At 38.8% G+C, this 25,871-nt stretch overlaps 1 protein-coding gene across 50 annotated transcripts in view; it reads right to left on the reverse strand.

The window, feature by feature from the left end:
* Positions 1 to 25,871, reverse strand: part of LOC126212861 (zinc finger protein 83-like) — a 1,762,073-nt gene that overhangs the window by 407,183 nt on the left and 1,329,019 nt on the right. For 45 of the 50 annotated variants that reach the window (XM_049940350.1, XM_049940352.1, XM_049940318.1 and 42 more), the window contains one exon: positions 2,062 to 2,121. The exons of the other annotated variants lie outside the window; for them this stretch is intronic. In XM_049940350.1, the coding sequence (XP_049796307.1) occupies positions 2,062 to 2,121 (60 nt within the window). The remainder of the gene's footprint in view (positions 1 to 2,061; positions 2,122 to 25,871) is intronic. 50 annotated transcript variants of the gene reach the window in all.

Consider the following 25,871-nt stretch of genomic DNA (forward strand, 5'->3'; position numbering starts at 1 on the left):
CCAATAATAATAATAATAATAATAATAATACTTTAGTTCCCTATGGGAGTTCAATTTTCTGTACATTTTTCATGCTGGTTACGTGTACTGATGCACGTGCACAAAATTTCATTTGAAGTGATAACGTGCATTCTGCTAAATCCTGCTACCTTGGAATCATTCACAGCTGCCATGTTGTTCTTGAAGAAATTAAATTGAGAACAAAAATTCACTAAAATTATTGAGATTGTAAGAACTAATAGGCTGCTTATCAAGGAAAACATTAACATCTATGGCAAAACAAGTCAAATTTAATAACAGAATTTCACATTCCACCATGAGAAATATGTGATAGGATATTTCTGGCACTACATCACATAAAATGCAAAGAAGTTAAGGATACTGCAAGGCTGAGAACTGGTTCCTAGAGGCTTTAATTTCTTTAAGTCCTTTGCAAAACCTAAGATGTTCCACATAGAGATTTCTGTGTAGAAATATCTGCTGTTAGCAAATTTAAGAATACACAGAATATCAGCAAAACTGTCAGCAATTATCATTGGAAAGATCAAAAAATATTTGTAACACATACAAAATGTGTGATCAGAATTACAGGATGTTTTCTTTACTTGACAAGCCCATAATTACACCCTCATAGCACACACAACGCATAGAACAAGTGAGCTTTACCTTAAAGTGTTGGCACTCAGTGACTACTGCTCCTGATCATCAATGCAGTGGAAGAGGGAGTTTTCTCCTGGCTGGAACTTGCAGTAATGCAAACAAAATACTCCATCACCATCAGTGAGATGTGAGATTGTGTTTGGAGACATCCTTGCCTCAATCATCACTGATGGTTGTATCAGGAGGCAAATATAGCTGAAGTAACTCCTTAGTTTATATTTGGATTAACAATTATTACAACTAACTGAACTATTGTGAGTATAAAGTGTCTGAAACCAAGTGGAAGTTCCTTGAACAACAGCATGTCAGTATCATCTTTCAATAACAATTTTCTGCTGTTGAACTGATACTTCCATTTAAAAAGTAGCAAAAATGTAACTGCATTGGGTGTAGTGTCTCTTCAATTTTTCTGTAATGAAATAAAACTAACCAGCACAGGAAACAACAAAAATGTATCTGAAAAGCATGTTTCATTCAGTCAAGGTTTCCCCTTGTGGAAGCAGGATCAATTTTCCTATATTTTTAAATACTTTTTCTTTTCCACAGTGCACTCAGAGTGGTTTTTTGCTCCCTATTTCTCTTCCCCCTTTCAATTACATTACTACCTGATGTATTATTTACTCCTATTTTCTTATCTGTCTACTACTTAAGTGATTGAATTAAGATCTTTGTTTTTAAATCAAGGTCAGTACTCTGCACTGTACATGTCCAAGAGCTTTATTTTCATAGCATGTCATACATAACACAATACTTTTAATGTTCCTTCTAATTAATATATAGCAGGACTGTAAAAATATAAAAGTCCCCCTCAGCTGTAACATATGGGGACAGCAACAAAGAACAGAAGCTGACCTCATCATTTATCAAAATAGAGTTCTTAGAAGTTATAGCATTTTCACACATTTTAAAACATTATCAAACACGTGAATGCATGTGTACATCTGAGGCAGCCCCACAAATAGTCTCCCAATTCAGTAAACATATTACTTTGGATCTCATTATCATGCTTAAAAACAGCCACTTCTGAATCCTGCCACATGAATATACATTCTCAGTCAACATTTCGAATTACCTTGATAAACTCAATGGGAAGGCAAACATAAATTAAAATTCTGATTGATATTCAAAGAATGTTTATATAGTTATTTATTTACAGTCATAAATAAATGTCATTTCACAGCACACGTTGATTTTTTGGTTCTCTATCAGCTGAGTCTGCAGATGCAACAAAAAGACTATTTCAAATTTCCATGGTTTCAAACCATCTTAGATAGTAGGCAATACATCATCCACATTTTCCCACTCAAATGTAATTTTATTTACTAAGTAAATAACTATATGGCAGCTTGAAGTCAGAATAAAAGAAAGATAACATCTTTACATTAAGGAAGTGTGGCTTACCTCCTCATCTGTTATATCCAATGGGTCACATTCATGAAGACAGTCATCAAATTCCAAACCCTGCACAAATTGAAGAGCATTAATATGAAAATTAAAATACACTGTTGTGTTTAGAACCCTAGTTTTTGGTACTATATCCTTAGTCAAAGAAAAAACATGCAATCTCGCTGATGGTTTCATTTAAAATGTTGTGTATTGTCATCATTATACATGGGAAATCAACATTTTTTAACACTAACGAATGATTGAAGACAAATTTCAAATTATTGTAGAGACAAAGCTACCCATATAATTATGGTCCCACAAGAACATATTGTGATAGTCTAGCAAAGTGTTTAGCAGTAAGTAACATCTACAAACAAGATACACACATTATGTAACTTAATATCAGCCACTCAAAAAGTCCTGCTAATGTCATCAGTCTTTTCAATTGTATTCCATAGACAAATTTTAGTTGGTTATGCTATCGACACAATAACAATTTACTGTACTTAGCTGTGAGCTAGAATCATTTCTTTATTCATACATTATGAAAACAGGTATTGCTAAATAGGGGGTGAAGTATTGGAACAACCAATTTTTGGTACAGATTATAACACAAACCCATGTATTTCTTGGATGCTACTCAAAAGTATTTCCTTTATAAATGTTGAAAATCCATGGATCCCAACTGGGATATTTCAATTCTTAATGAGGAATCTAAATTCACTATTGAGCAACCCATCACAAAAGTTCAAAGTAGATTTCTTAAAACATTCAAATTGTGATTAGTAGCTTCACTGGCGTTACAATACTGCTACAGTACACTATTGGTGTGGGCACTACATGGGCAAAAAATGGCTTGATAATTACTGGGGAAAAGAACCCCATGAGAGGAAACAAAAATCATCACGCGAGTCAATCTACAGAAAACAGAAATAAATCATTACAGAGACAAGCATGGGGATAACTCAGCATGCATCTGGCATGGGCGGCCGTCGGCTTAGCACTAAGGAACAACATTCAACATAATGTGAAAGGCAGTGTCCATGGTAGATGAACTCAGTGTAAGTACTGCCCCACTTGGCTTACAGCTGTCCACAAATTAACATCTCCATCTATGGATCCGCCCATACCCTCAACTGCATGTGTCCTCCATGGTGGCTTACACACTAGTACGAAGTGTTATCCAGGCAAGGGCATCTGCCTCTATCACAACATCCACTAGTGGGAATACTAAATCCTCCTCCCAAGAAAGGCAAGTAAGACTGACAATAGCCAGGCTTTGACCACTATGTCTAGTGCAGAACGAGAGAACCCAGTATTGGACTGAGCTCATAAAACAGGCAATGCAAACAACATTGATTACAGCAGAAAGGCATGGAGTTGAGGAGCCAACAGGGGTCCACCAGCAGCAGTGGAGGAAAGATAAGTATGGTGGAGGCACAGGTGAAAGCAGAGGGGGGGGGGGGGGAGGAGGAGGAGGAGTTGATCAAAATCCATGGGCTCCACATTAGAAGATGCAGGTGCATACTTCACTAGGCCCAAGGCTGTAGGCAATGGGAGAACAGCAGATGGTGTGGAGGGGGGACAATGGGAAAGAACACTGCTGCCAGTAGGAGTCCACACATCAAACAATCTCATGACCAATCTTGTCACCTAGACGACCAGAAGACTGGTGGTGAAGTCACGACAGGGTGCAGGCACAACTGATTGCATGACAGGTCTGCTGTCCCAACTGGCATCCATCACAAACAACTGCCAAATTTTGTGCCCCAGCACAATACCCAGCAGACACCCCTGCCACTGGCTGAAGCACTGGAGCCAAACAGAAGCCCTAAGAAAAAAACACAGCATGATACTCTGGGTGCAACAATTACAGAAGCCCCATGGCGTGTGCCCATGTAAACATTCTCCCAGATTGCGTCTGTTGTGTGATGTCACCTGGTATGTAGCGAGAAAGCTTGACAATGCATTGTTGTGGAAAGAGAAATACACTGACTGCTTCATGGGGAACTTAAATGTACGCACAGAGCACTCCATGTCTGAGTTAGATGTCAGGTGAAATGGTGTGGTAGTGAGATACTGAATCCCACTGCAGACACAAAAGACCTCAAACTCCTGCAACACAAATTTCCTACTATTATTGGATACCAGGATCCTGTGGAAACTCTCAATGGCAAAAATAATCAATAATGCCTGAACAGTGGCAATCTAAATTGTGTAGGACAGCTCGGCTATGTTCAGGAAATTGGACAATGCAATGATCATCAACAATCACATTACTGTCCAAAACCAGACACACACAAGTGATGTGCCCCCTGTCCCAGGGTTGCTCTGGTTTGGACAAGAAAGAAAGTGGCACAGTAGCTGATGCAGCCTGGTTCTGTGCACATGCCCCAGAAGTCCACATGAGACATTTGATGTCACTACTAACTGCAGGCCAGGACATCTGCAGGGCACCAGGGGTCATTTACCATACTCATCTAACTGCATGCCCACCAATTAGCAGAAATGACATCCTTGCCACCATCGTCATCCAAAATGAGTCCATTATCTGGGCAATGTTGTCTAAAGAAACTTTGGGCAAAGTTAATGCCCTAGTCTGAATTTCAGAATCATGCACTAAGTAGACAATCACAGCCCGAATCAGCAAATCTGTATAAGAGACAGCACATCTGGGACACACAAAACTACACTTAAACAATAGACCCTGAAAATCGGCAATAAAGGCCACATATTACTGCCCAGGGCACTTGTGGTGAAGACCAAAACCAACAAACAGCACCATGGGCTTTGTGGGTACAGAAAAAAACCTGTACCATTGGTGTAGTTTGCTGCTGGTGGGGAAAGCTCTTGAAGCAACTCTACATTCTGGTTGATTAGTGATGTTGTCATTCTCTGCTGCTTCTTTTGTATTCCTGCTAGTATTGCACACATGCTGGGTCCATGGTGGCCCAAAATTAACCCTGGGGAAAAGGGAAACAAAAAATAGGGGCATCAAATAAATAAGAACGTTCCTCATCACCATTTTAGTATTTGCACTGGAGTGGTAACACTTCTACATTACACTGTAGGTGTGAACATTTAACAGGCTCAAATGGGCTCAACAATGAGTGGGGAATATACCATGTGTGAGGAAATGAAAACTTGCCATAAATCAGTCTACAGGAAATGGAAAGTCTGAACCATCGTAGAGATGTGCATGAGGATAACTCAGCATGCAGCTGGCATGGGAGGCTGTCAGCTGATCACTAAACAACACTCAGCATGATGTGCAAGTCAATGTGAAGAACAGTTGAACTCAGTGTAAACACTGGCCTTTTCGGCTTACAGCTGCCCACAGGTACATACCTCTGGCAGTGGATCTACCCATACTATATGCTACATGTGACTTCCACGGCAGGTTTCTGCACTGCTCTGCAGCACTACCCAGGCCAGCTCTTCTGACTTCATCATGTCTGCTGATAGCGATGTTAAACTGGGAAAATAATGAGTTGGAAACATAATTCTACTGTTACAAATTGATTCAAATAATAAATTTTCCAATGTGTGTGCACCCAAATTCGTAAGATATTCCTAGACACAGCTCAGTCTGAAAAAACTCATTGTTAACATACTAGCAGACCATGATGAATAACAAGTGAAAATTAATATAATAAGACTGTATTGTGTGCCCTTCTGTCTAAGGGACTAAATGCTGTGCTACAAACTCCTAGTCAGTCCTTAGGATTTATTGCTTCTTTCACATTTGGATATTATTAGATAACAAGAAATATGTCAAGAAGCACCTGAATGTGCAGTAAAAATGAAAGTGTAGGACTATGTTTAAGCAACTAAGTCAATTCAATTCAAGGCCTGGGGGAAGGTATGGTCACACTTGCTTGATCGTAAGTCAACGCTGGTTATAATATTTGTGTAAGTTGATCCTGAACTATAAATTAAAAACAAAATACAGGGTGTTACAAAAAGGTACGGCCAAACTTTCAGGAAACATTCCTCACACACAAAGAAAGAAAATATGTTATGTGGACATGTGTCCGGAAACGCTTACTTTCCATGTTAGAGTTCATTTTATTACTTCTCTTCAAATCACATTTATCATGGAATGGAAACACACAGCAACAGAACGTACCAGCGTGACTTCAAACACCTTGTTACAGGAAATGTTCAAAATGTTCTCCATTAGCGAGGATACATGCATCCACCCTCCGTCGCATGGAATCCCTGATGCGCTGATGCAGCCCTGGAGAATGGCGTATTGTATCACAGCCGTCCACAATACGAGCACGAAGAGTCTCTACATTTGGTTCCGGGGTTGCGTAGACAAGAGCTTTCAAATGCCCCCATAAATGAAAGTCAAGAGGGTTGAGATCAGGAGAGCGTGGAGGCCATGGAATTGGTCCGCCTCTACCAATCCATTGGTCACCGAATCTGTTGTTGAGAAGCGTATGAACACTTCAACTGAAATGTGCAGGAGCTCCATCGTGCATGAACCACATGCTGTGTCGTACTTGTAAAGGCACATGTTTTAGCAGCACAGGTAGAGTATCCCGTATGAAATCATGATAACGTGCTCCATTGAGCATAGGTGGAAGAACATGGGGCCCAATCAAGGCATCACCAACAATGCCTGCCCAAACGTTCACAGAAAATCTCTGTTGATGATGTGACTGCACAATTGCGTGCGGATTCTCGTCAGCCCACACATGTTGATTGTGAAAATTTACAATTTGATCACGTTGGAATGAAGCCTCATCTGTAAAGAGAACATTTGCACTGAAATGAGGATTTACACATTGTTGGATGAACAATTCGCAGAAGTGTAACCGTGGAGGCCAATCAGCTGCTGATAGTGCCTGCACACGCTGTACATGGTACAGAAACAATTGGTTCTCCCGTAGCACTCTCCATACAGTGACGTGGGTTATCGTCAACTGCATGAAGAATTGCCTCGTCCGCTGCAGGTGTCCTCGTCGTTCTAGGTCTTCCCCAGACGCGAGTCATAGGCTGGAATGTTACGTGCTCCCTAAGACGCCGATCAATTGCTTCGAACGTCTTCCTGTCGGGACACCTTCGTTCAGGAAATCTGTCTCGCTACAAACATACCGCGCCACGGCTATTGCCCGTGCTAATCCATACATCAAATGGGCATCTGCCAACTTCGCATTTGTAAACATTGCACTGACTGCAAAACCACGTTTGTGATGAACACTAACCTGTTGATGCTATGTACTGATGTGCTTGATGCTAGTACTGTAGAGCAATGAGTCGCATGTCAACACAAGCACCGAAGTCAAGATTACCCTCCTTCGATTGGGCCAACTGGCGGTGAATCAAGGAAGTACAGTACATACTGACGAAACCAAAATGAGCTCTAACATGGAAATTAAGCGTTTCCTGAAAGTTTGGCCGTACCTTTTTGTAACATCCTGTATATTCAATGTTTCCCTAAGGCAGCACGCCTAGTCCCTGTCTGAAAATACAAGAGAGCAGGATGTATTATTTTTAGGGCAGGGTCTATGTCAACTTATGTACACTATAAGAATTTACACTTGGAAAATAAATGTGAATTTTAGGCACCCATGACAAACATGTAGTCCACAAAAGAATTGATATCAAGAAGTCACAGGGAGTATTGTTATACATATAGCTACAACTGCTCAGATTCTACTCCTGACGGCCTGCAAATAACTAAAGATAAGAAAAGTGCAATAACACGATACTTAATGAACTGTAATGCATCATTCACCTTCTACAATTAGCAAATGACATACTTTTACTCCACATGCAGTATGTATATATAATGAATGCATGCAGAATTCTCAGCACATTCTGGTTCCAAATTTGGTTCTTTATCCTCCTTGATAAAGTCAGTTGAAATTTACACGGCTTTGTTCTTATGAATGTCATCATAATTTTAAATGATTCCATTCTTCTGTTCAAAGGAAAATGTAACTAAGCCAATTTGCTGATGCATCATTTACTACCACGTACTGACATGATGTCATCCCAATGCTACAACACACATCGGTCTTTGCTGAGAATTAGACAGTACTTTCACTTTTGTATTGTACGTCATGGAATTTATAGACCTTTAAATTTATGTTCTGACCTGACATCCTGCCTCCAGCAACAGTGTTATCTGTGTTCTATCCAGTCATTTTAAAAACTTACTTCAACGAGTAGTTGGAAAATCTGTCAGTTAGTTAAAAATATGGTCACACATGCAAGTTATATGACGTGACCACTGAAGTCTCCTAGTCTTCAATTTCTGGAGAAAAGATAGGTAGTTGTGGCAATTTTTGGGCCTTGGTTCTTCCTTCATGAACATCAATCTTTATCTTGGAGAAGACCAATGTTCTTCACCAAGATGTTACGCTGACAAAGTAACAGTTCTCTTTTGCTGCCTTTGGCACACACTTACTTTTGTCTTAATTTACTGCCAGTTAAACCGTAACTGTATAATATGACTAGGCTGTAGGATTTTTGGAGATAGCATTCAAAGTCACTATCTTTTTCATATTAAACAGTGTGATGGGTTGCTCAACAACACACACTTTTTACATTCACAATTTGTCTCTTTGGTTTATTTTTAACATTCTTCCAGTCTATCAAAATCAGAACTACTGGTAGGAGCAGTTGTACCATTTATCTACATGTGGCACAGCAACATGTACCTCAGCATTAACTGCACTTTTAGGCCTTTGCAGATGCTATATGTTGGAGAAGCTCAGTTGGTTGGTTCCCTCCTATGCAATGCATTATCTGGAATCACCTACATATATCTTGTGAAGAGACCATGAGGATAAAATCAGAGAGATTAGAGCCCACACAGAGGCATACCAACAATCCTCCTCTCCACGAACAATACGAGACTGGAATAGAAGGGAGAACCGATAGAGGTACTGAAGGTACCCTCCGCCACACACTGTCAGGTGGCTTGCAGAGTAGGGATGTGGTTGTGGATGGATGTGGAATAATATAGCATGTACAGATGCAGCATAAAGACACATCACGCAGCACATAGTGATTATACTTTTGGTCATTTCCATGGTCTAAAATTAACTACCTTTGTAACACGCAATAATATATAGGATGTAAAGAGTGCCGGCCAGGGTGGCCGAGCGGTTCTAGGCGCTACAGTTTGGAACGCGCGACCGCTACGGTCGCAGGTTCGAATCCTGCCTCGGGCATGGATGTGTGTGGTGTCCTTAGGTTAGTTAGGTTTAAGTAGTTCTAAGTTCTAGGGGACTGATGACCCATAGTGCTCAGAGCCATTTGAACGTAAAGAGTAACTGTTTACAATGTATCATAAAAGTGTATGGGAAGTCAGACAAACACACTGAAATAAGACACTTGTGGTCTATCAAGACAAGAAACAGCCTCAAATTGGCCTACAAACACATTAAGCTACAGCGTGTATGCTGCCACAGGAGATTTTGTCTAAAATCGGCCTTTAATATCAAAACCCATTGCTCTTGCACTTTAAAGATGCAAAACTGATGTTCATATTATTCTTAGCACAAAATATTATGAAATAATGGCACACAATTAATGAAAAAATTGTTTTGTTTTCTGGTTGCTTTACTATGAAACTGTTGTGCTAGTAAGAGTTAAGTTTACATCTAATTATAAATATAATATGTTTTTGCATAACATTTACAAAACCTTTTTTCCTTTCATTATGCTCACAGGAATTTTAAATTAACTATGTTAATGGAATAGCCATCTAACCTGGACATAGACAAAAATCAGAGGATATTCAAGTCACATGTTGTGTGCATGCTCTGTGGCTTAGGAGGTTTTTGTGAGATAAATTGAGGTTTTGCCGGGTCTTAGTGAGCACAAACTTCCAAACTCAAATCGTTTTATCATTACTTCTCCAACACCGCTCTGGTACATTGTAAACTATTATTGCTTACACCCTGTATCAGTACGAATTCACCACATGTATCTAAAGTCACCAGCTTTTACAGTTTTGAATACATGTGTGGAATACGTTCAAAGTGTACACGGAGAACAAATCTTCAATTTGTGAGTAGTTAATGTGTGAGTGAGTGAAGTAATGTTTCACAACAATGGAGTGAGTCATATACTTTGAGTCAATGGAAGAAACGTGAAAAAAGTACATGCTTCCAGCAGGTATGTAAATGATTAATTTTTATTTTTCTGTGACAAGCAGAACAGCCATCGGAGTACAATAGTGTTGATTGTTAACTGGCCTGGTAGGGTATATAACAGGCAAGAACATTGCAAGATGCATAGTGATGACTATGAGGTGCCTTTGTGGGCCTCCATTTGGTTAGCTTATCAAACTATGGAATATCAAAATTTGTGCTGCATTCAGATGCAATAATTACCTGATGCTGGACTGCATGGTAATGAGAGGCAGGTACACTTGCAAGGTTCCAGTCGATGAAGTCTAACCACCACAAGGAAGAATCACTGTATTGCACAAGCAGCACTCATAGCTGCTTCACATCAGCATCTGCCATCAAAGTACAAATAATGGACTCCCTACATCATTCTGTGTCATCTAGCACCACTTGTCAGAGACTAGCAGCAGCTCGACTATGGAATTACTGCTCTATATGTAGACTGCCAGTAACACCATAACACAAACAGCTGCATTTGGAGGAGTGCTGTGACCAGGAAGCATGGTCTGATGATGAACAGTATCACATTGTATAAAGCAATGAATTACATTTCTGCACTACACCACATGGCTCTCGTTGGTGAGTACGGTGGCAACCTGGGAAAAGGTCTCAGTCCTCTGATATTTTAGAAAGGCACAATGGTGTTACTCCTGCTGTCAGGGAGCGAGGAGCCAATGGGTATGACGTAAGTAATGGCTGGTAATGAGTGAGGGAACTCTGACAGCACAACGGTACGTCACAGAAATACTGTGTCGTGTTAAAACCCAACCTACAGTCTTATGGCGCCATTTTACAAAAGTACAAAGTTTGTCTATACATGTAATGTGCCTCTGGACTGTCTTCATGGGATTGAAGTACTCCTGTGGCGAGCAACATCCTCAGATCTGTCCTAAACACAATGTGTGGGGACCAGCTCAGATGTCAACTCTATCGAGACCTTGTATACCAAGGACTAGGTTACAACTCTTGTGGGCCAGCTTGCTTCAGGAATGATACAACAGCTTTATGATGTTCAAGTTCTTTCAGGGTTTATAAGCAGAAAAGAAAGCAGAAAAGAAAACAAAAAAGAAAAAAAATTCTTGGATTTTTCCCGGATTTCCCTGTTAAAGAAGCACTTTTTCCTATGTTCAAATACACTTCTTCCCAGGTGAAAAATACACTTTTCCCATCATAAGTGACAGTATACTTTCACTTAGAACTGTAAAAATATCAATCCTTTGAATGATAAAGGTTTTATACACCAGGCAGAACTTCCTGGCATTTCAGAGAACAAAAAAACCCGCAAAAAAGGTTTTGGAAATATCTGATGTGCAGCAAATTTTATGCTGCATATTTTCATTTTTGTATTATGCAAGGGTAAATTCGAATTTCACCAAACACAGCACGTTAGTTTCTGAAGCATTGAAATCAAGATTGAATTGTGCTTTTTTAAAGCCAATCATAGCTTATATCATGTGATCTCACCAGTGAATGACAGCAGATATTCAGAGCATACCACATGTGATGTAGTCAGCCAATAGCAGTATCACTGTTAAGTAGCATGAACACACAAATAGGAAAAGTTGATGGTTTAAATTAATGTACGTAATGTAGCTACAAGAAAAGCTAAGCTCCCACATATAATATTGGTCTTTTTGCGTGTGTTACATTTTAAGATACATAACACAAACGTGAAAGTAAAATTTTACATAATGACATTAATGTCTGGTCTTCTGGGCTCAAAATTCTTCTAAGTGGCTAGTCCTCAATTGTCAAGTTTTAAATGAGAGTCAACACACTGTGATTTAAGAAATTCATTGCACATCCTCTCACATAACATAATTCATCTTGCATAAAAAGAAATTTACTTTGAAAGTACAATTTTCATGGTACCATTCACAATATTTTCCTGTGACCTATTAGAAATAGGTTCTTTTCAGCAGTTTCCAGAAAGAGCCAGAAAACATGCATTACAGTGCATGGGCAACTACAATGACATAGGAAGCTCGCATGTTCGTGTGTGTGTGTGTGTGTGTGTGTGTGTGTGTGTGTGTGTGTGTGTGTGTGTGTGTGTTCGCTGACATCATAAGAGAAATAGAACATCAGGTGATACTGGAGCATCAGAATTTTGTAAACCATACTAAATGCATAATTCTGCTTAAAGTGCACATTCATATGTTCAGATTAAAAATGGAATAGGGCACCTAGCCTGATATTCAGCTTTTCACTGTGGTTTTCAGGATGCAAATTTTCTTTGAGTACCAGTACAGCATTATCTCATGTTTGGTTCTTTATTATGGCATAATGCCATACATGACAGAAGATAAAAATGTACACTTGAAATTCAGTGAACAGTTCAAATGGCTCTAAGAACTATGGACCTTATCATCTAAGGTCATCAGTCAGTGAACAGATGAAACTAGCCACTTGTTTCCATTCAATTGACTGTCTCTGTGGAAAAGATTAGTAAAAGCCATATTTATTTAGCAAGCTGACAAAAATAACTTCATTGTCCTGGAAGGTGATTAATGCTTGACTGCCCAAAACCATGGAAATAAAATCAGAAAAACTGAAACTAATAACATATTTTAGGCTTCCATAATTTTGTTAATGTATTTTAATTCACTTGCCAGTTACCAATCAAAGAAACCCATTGTATTTTTATTTGACATGAGAACTGTAAATGAGAAGAAAACAGCAAAATCACTAAATGTAAACAGGGCTCATGTGGAGACTAAACCTCTCCCCACTACAACCCAGACTGCTCTACGCATGCACAAATCTGGCAGCTTGGGCGTGCCAGAAAATTTTTTTTAGGTAGCATCTGGTCACTTGTTACTACTGATGATACATGAACTGTCCCTCTTCAAGTAGCCAGCTGTAAGAAAAGGTACCGCCCATAAGCAATGTAACTGTGAATGCATGTGAGCCTCCTAGCAAATGCTTAAATGAAATTAATGTAAACAGTTGTGATGCCACGCTCATTGGCAGCAGTTTACTGTTATGAAGTATTTCATAGTCTTCATCCTGAAACCTTTGACACATTTTGCTGTTTATTGGTTCTCACCAGTTAAAATTACAAACATTTAACTGAGTACTAAAACAATGAAAAATTCCAAGAATTCTAAAACATTACCAGGTTTTTCCCAGATTTCATAGTTGCCCCAGAGCATATACACCCTGTCTGTAAATTTGACTCAATTCTGTAAGCACCTAAACACAACACATACCCTCACAAGTCATGTAGTTTCATTTTGTTTACTCCTCCCATGTACAACTCTTACAGGCTGTAACTACAATTTGCCACTTATAAAGGCACCTACTACCATGTCCACGAGCTAGGAGATATATTGTGCATGCTAGTCAGAGAGTCACAATTGAATCAACAATCTGTAATAATGTGTACACCGTGACTCTCATGAAGTTCTGAAAATGCTGCTAAAATGCAATACAATGGTAATAAAGACAGTGCAGTCAACAAAGGATATGTTTACAATACCTGATTTTAACAGTAATTCATTTAAGATACACTGAAGAGCCAAAGAAACTGGTACATATGCCTAATATCATGTAGGGCCCCTGCGAACTCGCAGAAATGCTGCAACACATCATTGCATGGACTAGACCAATGTTTGAAGTAGTGCTGGAGGGAATGCACACCATGAATCCTACAGCGCTATCCATAAATCCATAAGAGTACGAGGAGGTGGAGATCTCTTCTGAACAGCATTCTGGGAGGCATCCCATATCACTACAACTGCACACACCCCACACCATTACAGAGCCTCCACCAGCTTGAACAGTCCCCTGCTGACATGCAGAGTCCATAGATTCATGAGGTTGTCTCCATACCCATACACATCCATATGCTCGATACAATTTGAAACAAGATCCATCTGACCAGACAACATGTTTCATCAACAGTCCAATTTCGGTGCTGAGAGGCCCAGGCAAGCTGTAAAGCTTTATGTCGTGTAGTCATCAAGGGTACATAAACGGGCCCTCAGCTCCAAAATCCAATATTTATGATGTTTCATTTAATGGTTCGCACTTGTTGATGGCCCAGCACTGAAATCTGCTGCAATTTGCAGAAGGGTTGCACTTCTGTCATGCTGAACGATTCTCTTCAGTCTTCGTTTGTCCCATTCTTGAAGGATCTTTTTCTGGCCTCAGTGGCATTTGAGATTTGATCTTTTACCAGATACCTGATATTCACAGTACACTTGTGAAATGGTCATACAGGAAAATCCCCAGTTCATTGCTACCTCCGAGATGCCATGTCTCATTGCTCATGCACTGACTGTAATGTTGAAACTCACTCAGTTCTTGACAGCCTTCCATTGTAGCAGCAGTAACTGAACTAACAACTGCACCAGACACTTGATGTCTCATATAGGTACTGGCAACTGCAGCTCTGTATTCTGCCTGTTTACAAATCTCTTTATTTGAACATGCATGCCTATACCACTTTCCTTGGCACTTCAGTGTAGTTTGATGAAGTGAAAGAGGCCTTTACGTGTTGAAACTCCACACAGGATATTATGCAGAAGTCACTTATAATCTAAGTAATGGACATTGTAGTATTTTGGCAAACGTAAGAACAAACTTAATACCAAATCAAAGGACAACTTCTTATATACTGACAATCAACATTTAGTATCACAACATTCTTAGTTTGATTAACTATGGGCTGTTAGTGTGAATTTTGTATGTAAGATTACACCTGAAATTCAAATAAAAATGCTTTAATGGTGCACAATAGATTTATTGTTCTAACAGAACACGGAGTTGGAAGGAGTTTCTTGATTTGCCTATTTTGAGAAGATACAACATACATTCTTCAAAAGACTTATTTCAAGTAGTAGAAAATCAAATCCTAAACACCGAAATGAACTTTCTGGCTTTCAGTTACATGACACTATGATGCAGTCTAGGGACATTGTAACAGAGAAAAGTGGGACTGTCCCACTTGTTTTTACAGAACCCTCCAATGCTAATATTTTCTTTTGTTTAATGACCACTTTTCCTTCAAAGTGCAAGTACTATGTTGGCACAAAACTATCAAATTCCCGTTTATGTAGTATTTTACTAAAATTTTATTATTTACATTATAATCTTCTGATTACTTGTTAACAATAGTGGTGTGGTTGCAATATAAACATTTCCTCTAAAAAAAAAAAAAAGTTTTGCAACTAACTATACGGGTAAGATGCATACTAATCACATGTAAAAAATCACCAGGAAGACAATTCAGTCCCTATTCTATAAAAGGGACATAGCCAAGATCTATAATCTGTTGGGCTCATCTCCACTACTACATTGTTCCACACCATGGATGTATTGTTTTGCCAAGTGACACACAAATCAATCAGACAGCTCAGATTAATAGAGTTTGAGCATGAAGACATTCCAGATATATTACAAATGGTCTCTTAACATGTTACTGTTCACCATCCTTGACACCACTGACACTGTGTCAGGAATCATACCGAATCATTGAATCAGTAAGGTCTGTTGTTCATTTCCTAACCTGTTTATTAAGTAAGAATTAGGCTGCACAAAAGTGCAAATGCATTAAAACTGAGAAACTCTTGAGACGCAGAAACACTTCATTGCCATCTTCAAGAACAAAATCTAATATGATTATTAGCTGCGTATGACTCTATGCCCAGGACCTATGTTCCTATAATACTGTCAAAGGTGAAGGGTTCAGGAACATATGTCAGGACTTTTCAGGTATATGTGTAAAGTATGCAAAATCTCTCTGCATAAATGTTAATGTCCTTCTTCATCTGTCAACAATATAACAATATTTCTGAGGAAACTAAAAAAAATCAAAGCAGGAAACCAAAAGTAGCTTGGCAACCAATGCATGTGCCTCTGAAATGGATTAATGGTCTGACGAATACACTAAAACTGAATACGTTACCATTACTGGTCACTATGACTCCTGAAATCCAGATTAAATCATATTTTACGCATGTTGGAATTTCTTTTTGAAGATGCTAAATCTGGTGTTAATACTCAAAGAAAATTTTTATCTTAATTACAAAGTTATGGCATTTCTGGCACTTTTTTAGAAGGCGGAATATTTGTAATAGACCACACAGCTAATATCAAGTCAGCACTTCCGCCGTTTAAGCGGCTTTTCTGTATACCACACTGCATTGCAACAATGCTAAGATACATGTTAGCTGAAGACAAATTTATCAAAGAATTTGTGTCACAAACACTCACACTAATAACTTCAAGGAATATCATGAATTACTTAAAAAAACTAGTTTAAGAAAACTTGTCACCAAAACATTAAAGTCCATAATGGATATCAGTTTGAATACTATTGTTGATATATCAGAGTCTGTGCCAAATGTCATGGAGGAGTTCATAGTCACATTATCAGTATGGAATCAAATGCATCAATTAGAAGGTTGGAACAGAGGCTTACTATGGCTTTGATTCATTTCCTCTCGAATCTTTAATGCATCACTCATAAGCTTCAAACAGACAAGCATCCAACATTCCCTTTTGTTTTGGTAATGTACTACAATACGATTTACCACTTGTCTGTTCCAGAAACTACATCAACAACATCCTTGGAACTAGAGTTACTGGTATGGATTCCTTCTACTTCCTTGTTAACAAGCATTTATTGCCACCAAAGGAGACTACTGTTAAGGTCTTATTTTATACTGCAGACAGAAATCACAGCACTTAAGCAAAGGGCAGAATCTCTTCTAAAGAGAAAATAAAGATTTGTAACAAATATCTTTTCAAAGCATATTTTGTCCTAACATTCGAAATCTGAATAATCTAAAGCCAGAAGAAAGACAGGAAGTGCATAGTACAGTGTGCAGAACGTATGGTGCATAAAAGGATGGTAAGTCACAGTTGTGCTGTCAGTGTAACACAATAGTGTGTGTGTGTGTGTGTGTGTGTGTGTGTGTGTGTGTGTGTGTTTCAGTTCCAGTCAAGGAAGGTGGTCTTTGCCCTATGGAACAAAAGAAAAGTTGAGGTGGCAATGGGGTAGATAACATACATGTAGATGATTCTTGCAAGTGGACAAGCAATATAAAAGATGAAATTGCACATTTCTTAGCTAGTTACTCTGAAAATGACGATCCAGCAGAGCTGCTGGCATAAAGCAGTGTACATGAAAAACAGTTTCCAAGACTCTTCAGATTAGCTCAATCTATGCTAATAATACCTGCAGCAAATGCATTTAAGGAAAGAAATTTTAGGTGAGTAGGGCTGATTATCAATGAGAAAAGATCACTAATCAGTCCACAAAATGTTAGTAGCTTGCTGATTCTGCATAACTTCTATTTGCTAAGGTTTACTTTGCAGAAATGGTAATTTCGAAGATTATTTTGTTTATATGTTGCAGTTCTTGTTTATGCACAAAAGTCTGTGGTGCCTACTCTTTTATTCTGTTTCTTAGTTTCTAGGGACAGAAGAATGATTCTAACAGCCAGGTGGATCCACTCAACAAATAGTGATATTTATTTTACAGTGCAGTAAACTGCTATTCAGAAATTGGTTTATCAGCATATTACTTTCTGCAATTCAATTTCAATACATCTGTAGTTCAAAATGTTGTGGTTTTATTTGTCTTAAGATCTGCACTAAACCGTAACCTTTCACCAGGAGAAATAATACGAATAGCTGAACATCAAAATAAGATGCTACACTTCCAGTTCTCATTACAGTACTGAATACCAGTATCAGATTTTCACTGGTGATCCATTTCATCAACTGACATCTTAGATTATAGCATTTTATGTATTCACTTTATGAGCAAAAATCATGAAAACAAGAGCTTTGACTACAACGCCAACCTAGACTGAGGAAATGTGAAAACATGGGGAAAAGCATATTTCCTTGTAATTTCAGTCTGTTGCAGTAGCTATATATAAGAATGTTTGTGCCACTAACAGCAATTGCAGCATATATTTACTGTGCATACATTCTTTTAATTATGAGTCTCAATTTTCAAACAGCACAAATCAAACATATGTTAAAGGCACTGTATTCACGTTAGGAGGAGTCCCTGATAATCACAGTTATTGTAGTAATGATTTGACTAATAGCAGGAATCACACAGCACAAAATGGAATCAGTCATTCTCTCCTCGTATATCTTAAGACATTGCAAAGAGATGCAAAGTGCACCGCAACACAGGCAGAGGGCTCGGCAGCACTGTACGATGAGCACACAGCGCAGTAAGGTGGTAAGTCGATAGGCTGGTGAACTGACCTGTCAGCTTCTTTGCTCTGACTAGGCCCACAGCCCGTACGGGCCGGCAGCGATACACGGGATAGATGGGCTGAAGCCAGCACAGTGCACGTCTCTAGTTTTGGACACAAAATCAATAGCCCAGTTGCTTAAAATACATTAGTACATAACAGCACTCATATTTCCTGTAAAAGGGGAACACTGACTTGATATTACAGTAACACAGGAAAGACATATAGTAAGCCGAGTTGATGAAAGCATATGAACTGTTATTAGTACCATCAATTCTGGCGTTATAAAGATTTGATTCTTGAAATGAAATGTGTTTTACCATGCACAAAAAAATGTACACTCACAAATGTAAAGCAGTCTCCGGGGAAAAGAGAATACTCCAAGAAAAAATGGCTCACTGAGGTTGGTTGGGACAGTTGTGGAACATAGTATAAAAGTGAGGCACGTTTGCATGTGCAGAAATCAGACTAAGAGAAAAAGAAACATTCTAAGTGGAAAACAGCATTCTGGTAAAATACGCGAGATGAACTGCAAAAGAAATTTTAAAAGATCATACAGGAACACAGCTGTAATGTGTATCTTGCAATGTTCTTCAGTTGATCATCTTAGCAAAAATTAAGCAATTACTTAATTCAACAGATCATTCTCAAACCCTTTGGCTGTAGTGGAATGCCACAGTATTCTAAATGCACTATGCCCTAACAGCAGCTGAGTGTTACTCAGCATCAATGGAAGTATGGTGTGATTAACTGCTGTAGTAGTTTTGAATCATACAGTTTTTAAGTGCACAATTTGATAACTCCATTAACAAACAAATATTTGATCCTGATGGAGTTGATACAAGTAACAAGTGCATGGTAACGTTTGGGCAGCATCAACAGTTTGACACATTTTATATTCTTACATGGTAAGTATACCCTTATGTCTGTTCATAGATTTTCAGTGTTAAATGTTAAAATTTCTGTGCACATCTGCAGCAATGGTTGATCACACAAGCTGAAACTGCAAATTTAAGCTGTATACAGAATACTGAGGGGTACTCACAACACACCAGAAAACTACTGTTTGAAATAATCTATAATCATAATAGGGTTGAACATAAGCAGTTAAAAAAACAGCAAATTTTTTTGTCCACTTCTACAGAAAAATTGTTTAGTTACAGTGTTAAGAAGTCTTTCTGTATAGAAACTATGAATATTCATCAGCTCCATAAACAACTGTCATACAGAGATTGTACAGACAAAATTAATCAAATACCAGCTTGCACAGAGGTGAGTAAGCAGACTCAAGAGTGAAAATTTCCACTGACAAAAGAGTTCTGTATGCTTTACTTCATTTTAGTTGTAATGGTAGTGTCAATCACATCCAGTCTGTCCCCGATTCCCATTTAGTGCACTGGGAAGCAGGTATGTTTATATTTGAATTGACCAGAGGTTGTTAGCGTGTCATTTCCTTTAAATAATTTCTTATAAGGACAGCAAACCATCTCCTTACAATAGCCAGAGAAATGCCAATTTATGCTTAGCTCACAGTTATTAATATTTGTATATTAGAATGTATGTTAGTTAGACTGGTATTTTTTTAGAATACAAAATATTACTTGAAATTAGTGTCAAAATATTCCACAAGATGTTTATTATTATCATTATTATTCTTTTTTGGGGGGGGGGGGGGTCGGGAGGTAATCATGGAGCAGCTAGCACTAGGTTTAGTAATTTTCAATGAGTAAGTCAAATGCTCAATAGAAAATCTTGGTGCTTCATATATTGCAAGTAATCAATAAACAGTTTAATTTTCAAAGAGGAGAATAACTGCTTTATGTAGTCAGTTCTTGGAATGAGTTGTACCACAGTCTTTCTAAATTAAATGGATAATAACAGCTAGACTGTAGTTTTAGAGAGAGAGAGAGAGAGAGAGAGAGAGAGAGAGAGAGAGAGAGAGAGAGATATTTTACTTGATTTAATGAAGACCCAGAATATTATCTTGAAACTTTATTTTTGACTACAATTAAGTTGAATTATCATATAATTATCTCAACAGAATTAGTGACAAATTAAATAATAGACAGTTTATGTTGTTCTGAGGACTGCACCTAGCTAGAAACTGGTACAGTTCAGTATACACTAAAAAAGATGCTACCTGCATGCTGCCCTTGCCATTTCATTAGTTCAAATTTTAAAAAATTATGATGTGGTTTTCTACCTACCATCTGCAATAAGATAACAAGGTTTCATGTACATTACTACAGCTTTAAATGTGTCTCCACTAAGAGCCATGGCTTCTTTACCAACAGCACAGGTAAAAATGAGCAATATCAGCACTGATCAGTGTAATGTCTCCATATCTCAGTTTCATGGTGAGACACTAGACACTCTCACCAAATGGCTGACACTGCTTCACCTGTCACAAAATTTTGTTACTGACCACAAAGCTCATTCCACACCAATATCACACTGGGACACATCATTAGCCACGTAAAAGAAGCCAAACAAGCAGCAGAGCACAAACAATGCATGAGGACAACACCAGTGTCATACTGGGACACCTCATTGGCCATTTTAAAAGAAGCCAAACAACCAGCAGAGTACAAACACCGCCTGAGGAACTGAAGAGCCTGCACACAATCTGCAGCCCAGACAAATTTACCATCCTTCTGGAGAAGCCAGTTACGAGGATGGCAGATGTGCACAGCCTGGGGAATGAACTTAGTGTAATACAAAATGTTGCCCAAAAAATACTCTTGTTCCTTCTGGTTCTTTGGTGCTGACAGGTTGGTGGCAGCTTTGATATGTCCATCTGTAGTGAGGCGGGCATCTTTGCTTAGCACACATCCCAAAAAATGAAACTTTAGGGGAGAAAAAATTGCACTTTTCTAGCTTCCAACAAAGGCCACTCTTCAGAAGGCATTGGAAAACTGACTGTAGGTTTTGTTAAGTGCTTCTTGCGCAGAGCCCATAAGCCAGTGTAATTGAGGTTGTTTACCATCAGGAAATGTCATGACTCAACTGCTCCAAAAATTATTGACAAATTCTTGACACAGGCAAGATCCCAAAAGGCCAGCAACTACAGTGGTAAAACCCAAATGGGATGTCAAGTATCAGAAAGTCTGAGAAGCTGCATTCAACGGCAAAAGCAGGTGTGGGTTGTGCAAGTCAATGTGTGAAAAACACTGGTCCCCTTACAACTTTGCTAACAACTCCTCCAGCCACAGAATTGGATATAAATCTGTCACAAATTGAATACTGACTGAGTGTTTAAAACCACTGCAATGGTGGACAGCATCATCAGGTTTCTGAATCACCACCAAAAGGATGACTGCCAGGTGTCATGACGCACCACGAAGGTTGGTAGTTGTTTTTTGTGTATGTCTGTCAAGAGCAACTAGCCCATCACACGAATCAGTTGGACCCATTCTGATAGCAGAACTGGATGACATTAAATGATAACTGCAATACCAACCATTTTGATGAATATGATACCATATCACCTAGTTTACACAGAGTTATATAGATGAATGAGAATATGTTGTAACACTATTGGTTTACTGTATTGATTACATCGAGTCCTCTGACAACATTCTCAGCCTAAAAATAAGATGAAATATAGTTAATTTAACATATCTGGTCACTAAGGGAAATATGTGAAAACCAATGCAAAGAAAATTCAGTCATTATTTACAAAATTCATGTGTAGAAAACTAATAGTACTTAGCATTCTACCAATTTTATCAATGTAGGATTCATGTTAGTAACAAAAAAATATCTCTATTTCCAAAATTATATATTCAAGTATTATTGTGTATGCATAGTTGATGCAATTTGGTTATGACGATATATTTTGGCATGTTAACTGTTTCATCTAAACCCCCTCCCCCCCTCTCATGAACCATGGACAGTGCCACTGGTGGGGAGGCTTGTGTACCTCAGTGATACAGATAGCCGTACCGTAGGTGAAACCACAATGGAGGGGTATCTGTTGAGAGGCCAGACAAATGTGTAGTTCCTGAAGAGGGGCAGCAGCCTTTTCAGTAGTTGCAGGGGCAATAGTCTGGATGATTGACTGATCTGGCCTTGTAACACTAACCAAAACAGGCCTTGTGGCGCTGGTACTGCGAACAGCTGAAAGCAAGGGGAAACTACAGCTGTAATTTTCCCGAGGGCATGCAGCTTTACTGGATGGTTAAATGATGATGGCATCCTCTTGAGTAAAATATTTCAGAGGTAAAACATTCCCCCATTCAGATCTCCGGGCAAGGACTGCTCATGGGGACGTCGTTATCAGGAGAAAGAAAACTGGCGTTCTACATATCGGAGCGTGGAATGTCAGATCCCTTGATCAGGCAGGTAGGTTAGAAAATTTAAAAATGGAAATGGATAGGTTAAAGTTAGATATAGTAGGAGTCTTATAAATACAAAATCAAATTGGGGTAATGCAGAAGCAGGTTTAATAATGAATTAAAAAATAGGAGTGCGGGTAAGCTACAATAAGCAGCATAATGAACACATTATTGTGGCCAAGATAGACATGAAGCCCATGCCTACACCAGTAGTACAAGTTTATATGCCAACTAGTTCCTCAGGTGGTGAAGAAATTGGTGAAAAGTATGATGAGATGAAAGAAATTATTCAGATAGTGAACATAGATGAAAATTCAAGTCATGGATGACTGGAATTCAATAGTAGGAAAAGGAGAAGGAAGTGTAGTAGTTGAATATGGAATGGGGGTAAGGAATGAAAGAGGAAGCCCCCTGGTAGAATTTTGCACAGAACACAACTTACTCATAGCTAACACTTGGTTCAAGAATCGTGATAGAGGCCTGGAGATATTGGAAGGTTTCAGACATATTAGATAATTGTAAGGCAGAGATTTAGGAACCAGGTTTTAAATTGTAAGACATTTCCAGGGGCAGATGTGGACTCTGACCACAATCAATAGGTTATCAATTGAAGATCAGGACTGAAGAAACTGCAAAAAGGTGGGAATTTAAGGAGATGGGACCTGGAAAAACTGACAGAACCAGAGGTTGTAGACAATTTCAGGGAGAGCATTAGTGAATAATTGACAATAATGGAGGAAAGAAATACAGTAGAAGAAGAATGGATAGCTTTGAGAGATGAAACAGTGAAGGCAGCACAGGATCAAGTAGGTAAAAAGACGAGGGCTGGTAGAAATATTTGGGTAACAGAAGATATACTGAATTTAATTAATGAAAGGAGAAAATATAAAAATGCAGTAAATGAAGCAGACAAAATGGAATACAAACATCTCAAAAATGAGATCGACAGGAAGTGCAAAATGGCTAAGCAAGGATGGCTAGAGGGCAAATGTAAGGATGTATAGGCGTATCTCACTAGGGGTAAGATACATACTGCCTACAGGAAAATTAATGAGACCTTGGGAGAAAAGAGAACCACTTGTATAAATATCAAGAGCTCACATGGAAACCCAGTTCTAAGCAAAGAAGGGAAAGCCGAAAGGTGGAAGAAGTATATAGAGGGTCTATACAAGGGTGATGTACTTAAGGACAATATTATGGAAATGGAAGACCCTGAAGATGAAATTGGAGATATGATACTGCGTGAAGAGTTTGGCAGAACACTGAAAGACCTAAGTCGAAGCAAGGCCCTGAGAGTAGACAGCATCCCATTACAACTACTGATAGCCTTAGGAGAGCCAGCCCTCACAAAACTGTATCATCTGGTGAGCAAGATTAATGAGACAGGCGAAATATCCTCAAACTAAAAGAAGAATAAAATAATTCAAATCCCAAAGAATGCAGGTGTTGACAGATGTGAAAATTACCAAACTATCAGTTAAATAAGTCATGGCTGCAAAATACTAACACGAATTCTTTGTAGACGAATAGAAAAACTGGTAGAAGCCGACCTCAGGGAAGATCAGTTTGGATTTTGTAGAAATGTTGGAACATGTGAGGGAATACTGACCCTACAACTTATCTTAGAAGACAGATTAAGGAATGGCAAACCTACATGTCTAGCATTTGTGAACTTAGAGAAAGTTTTTAACAATGTTGACAGGAATACTCTCTTCCAAATTCTGAAGTGGGCAGGGGTAAAATACAGAGAACAAAAGGCTATTTACTATTTGTACAGAAACCAGACGGCAGTTATAAGAGTTAAGGGACATGAAAGGGAAGCAGTGGTTGGGAAGAGAATGAGACAGGGTTATAACCTGTTCCCGGTGTTATTCCATCTGTATACTGAGCAAGCAGGACAAGAAACGAAATAAAAATTCGGAGTAGGAATTAAAATCCATGGAGAAGAAATAAAAACTCTGAGGTTCACCGATTCTGTCACAGACTGCAAAGGACCTGGAAGAGCAGTTGAACGGAATGGACAATGTCTTGAAAGGAGGATACAAGATGAACATCAACAAAAGCAAAATGAGGATAATGGAATGTAGTTGAATTAAGTGGGGTGATGCTGAGGGAATTAGATTAGGAAATGAGACACTTAAAGCAGTAAATGAGTTTTGCTATTTGGGGAGCAAAATAACTGATGAGGGTCGAATTAGAGAGGATATAAAATGTAGCCTGGCAGTGGAAAGGAAAGCATTTCTGAAGAACAGAAATTTCAAGATATGAATGAGATTCAGAAGGATGTAGGTTGCAGTAGGTACTGGGAGATGATGAACCTTGCACAGGATAGAGTAGCATGTAGAGCTGCTTCAAACCAGTCTCTAGACTGAAGACCACAACAACAACAACAACAACAACAACAACAACTTTTGGCTTCGTCATTTAGTGATAAACAACATACACAGTGCCTCACATACATTGAAACACCCAGAAATTATTCGTCGAGAAAATTCAGAGAAGAAGAGTTACACACCTCGCTCAACATTGAGGACAGTAAGAAGTTACGTTGCACAATTGCAGCGATGACAGCCTGTTATGTTTTACTGTGCCCTGTTGGGTCATCACTGCTGTGATCTTCCATGTGGCCAGCCGGCAGGGTTTGTCATGACATTGTTCGATGTGTGAGCACACACTTGCAGCTGTGTGCCTCCCTAGCATCACTCACTTTGAACGCTGTTGTAATGCAATCCCTATACACCTTAACAACAGGTATGAGGTGTTGATAGAATGTTCATACCAGTACAATCCACTTCATCAGCTGGAACTGGGGAAAATCTTCCTGATGTTTCATACTTGCACAGAAGAATGGTTTGTTCATTACAGGGAATCCCAACGGTAGATATGTGACAGACCTGTCAGGAAAACAAAAGTCCTCCAAGGGCAGAAAACACACACACACAAACACAAACACAAACACAAACACACACACACACACACACACACACACACACTCAATCACTCACCCACTCACTCACTAATACTATGCACTTTGATTTTGCAGGAGCTCTCATCTGAGGTGTGGATCGTAGACTATTGTTGAAATGTATGGGACCTATACCCAATAAGACTAA

Source organism: Schistocerca nitens, chromosome 11 (assembly GCF_023898315.1).
Source record: "Schistocerca nitens isolate TAMUIC-IGC-003100 chromosome 11, iqSchNite1.1, whole genome shotgun sequence".
NCBI lineage: Eukaryota > Metazoa > Arthropoda > Insecta > Orthoptera > Acrididae > Schistocerca > Schistocerca nitens.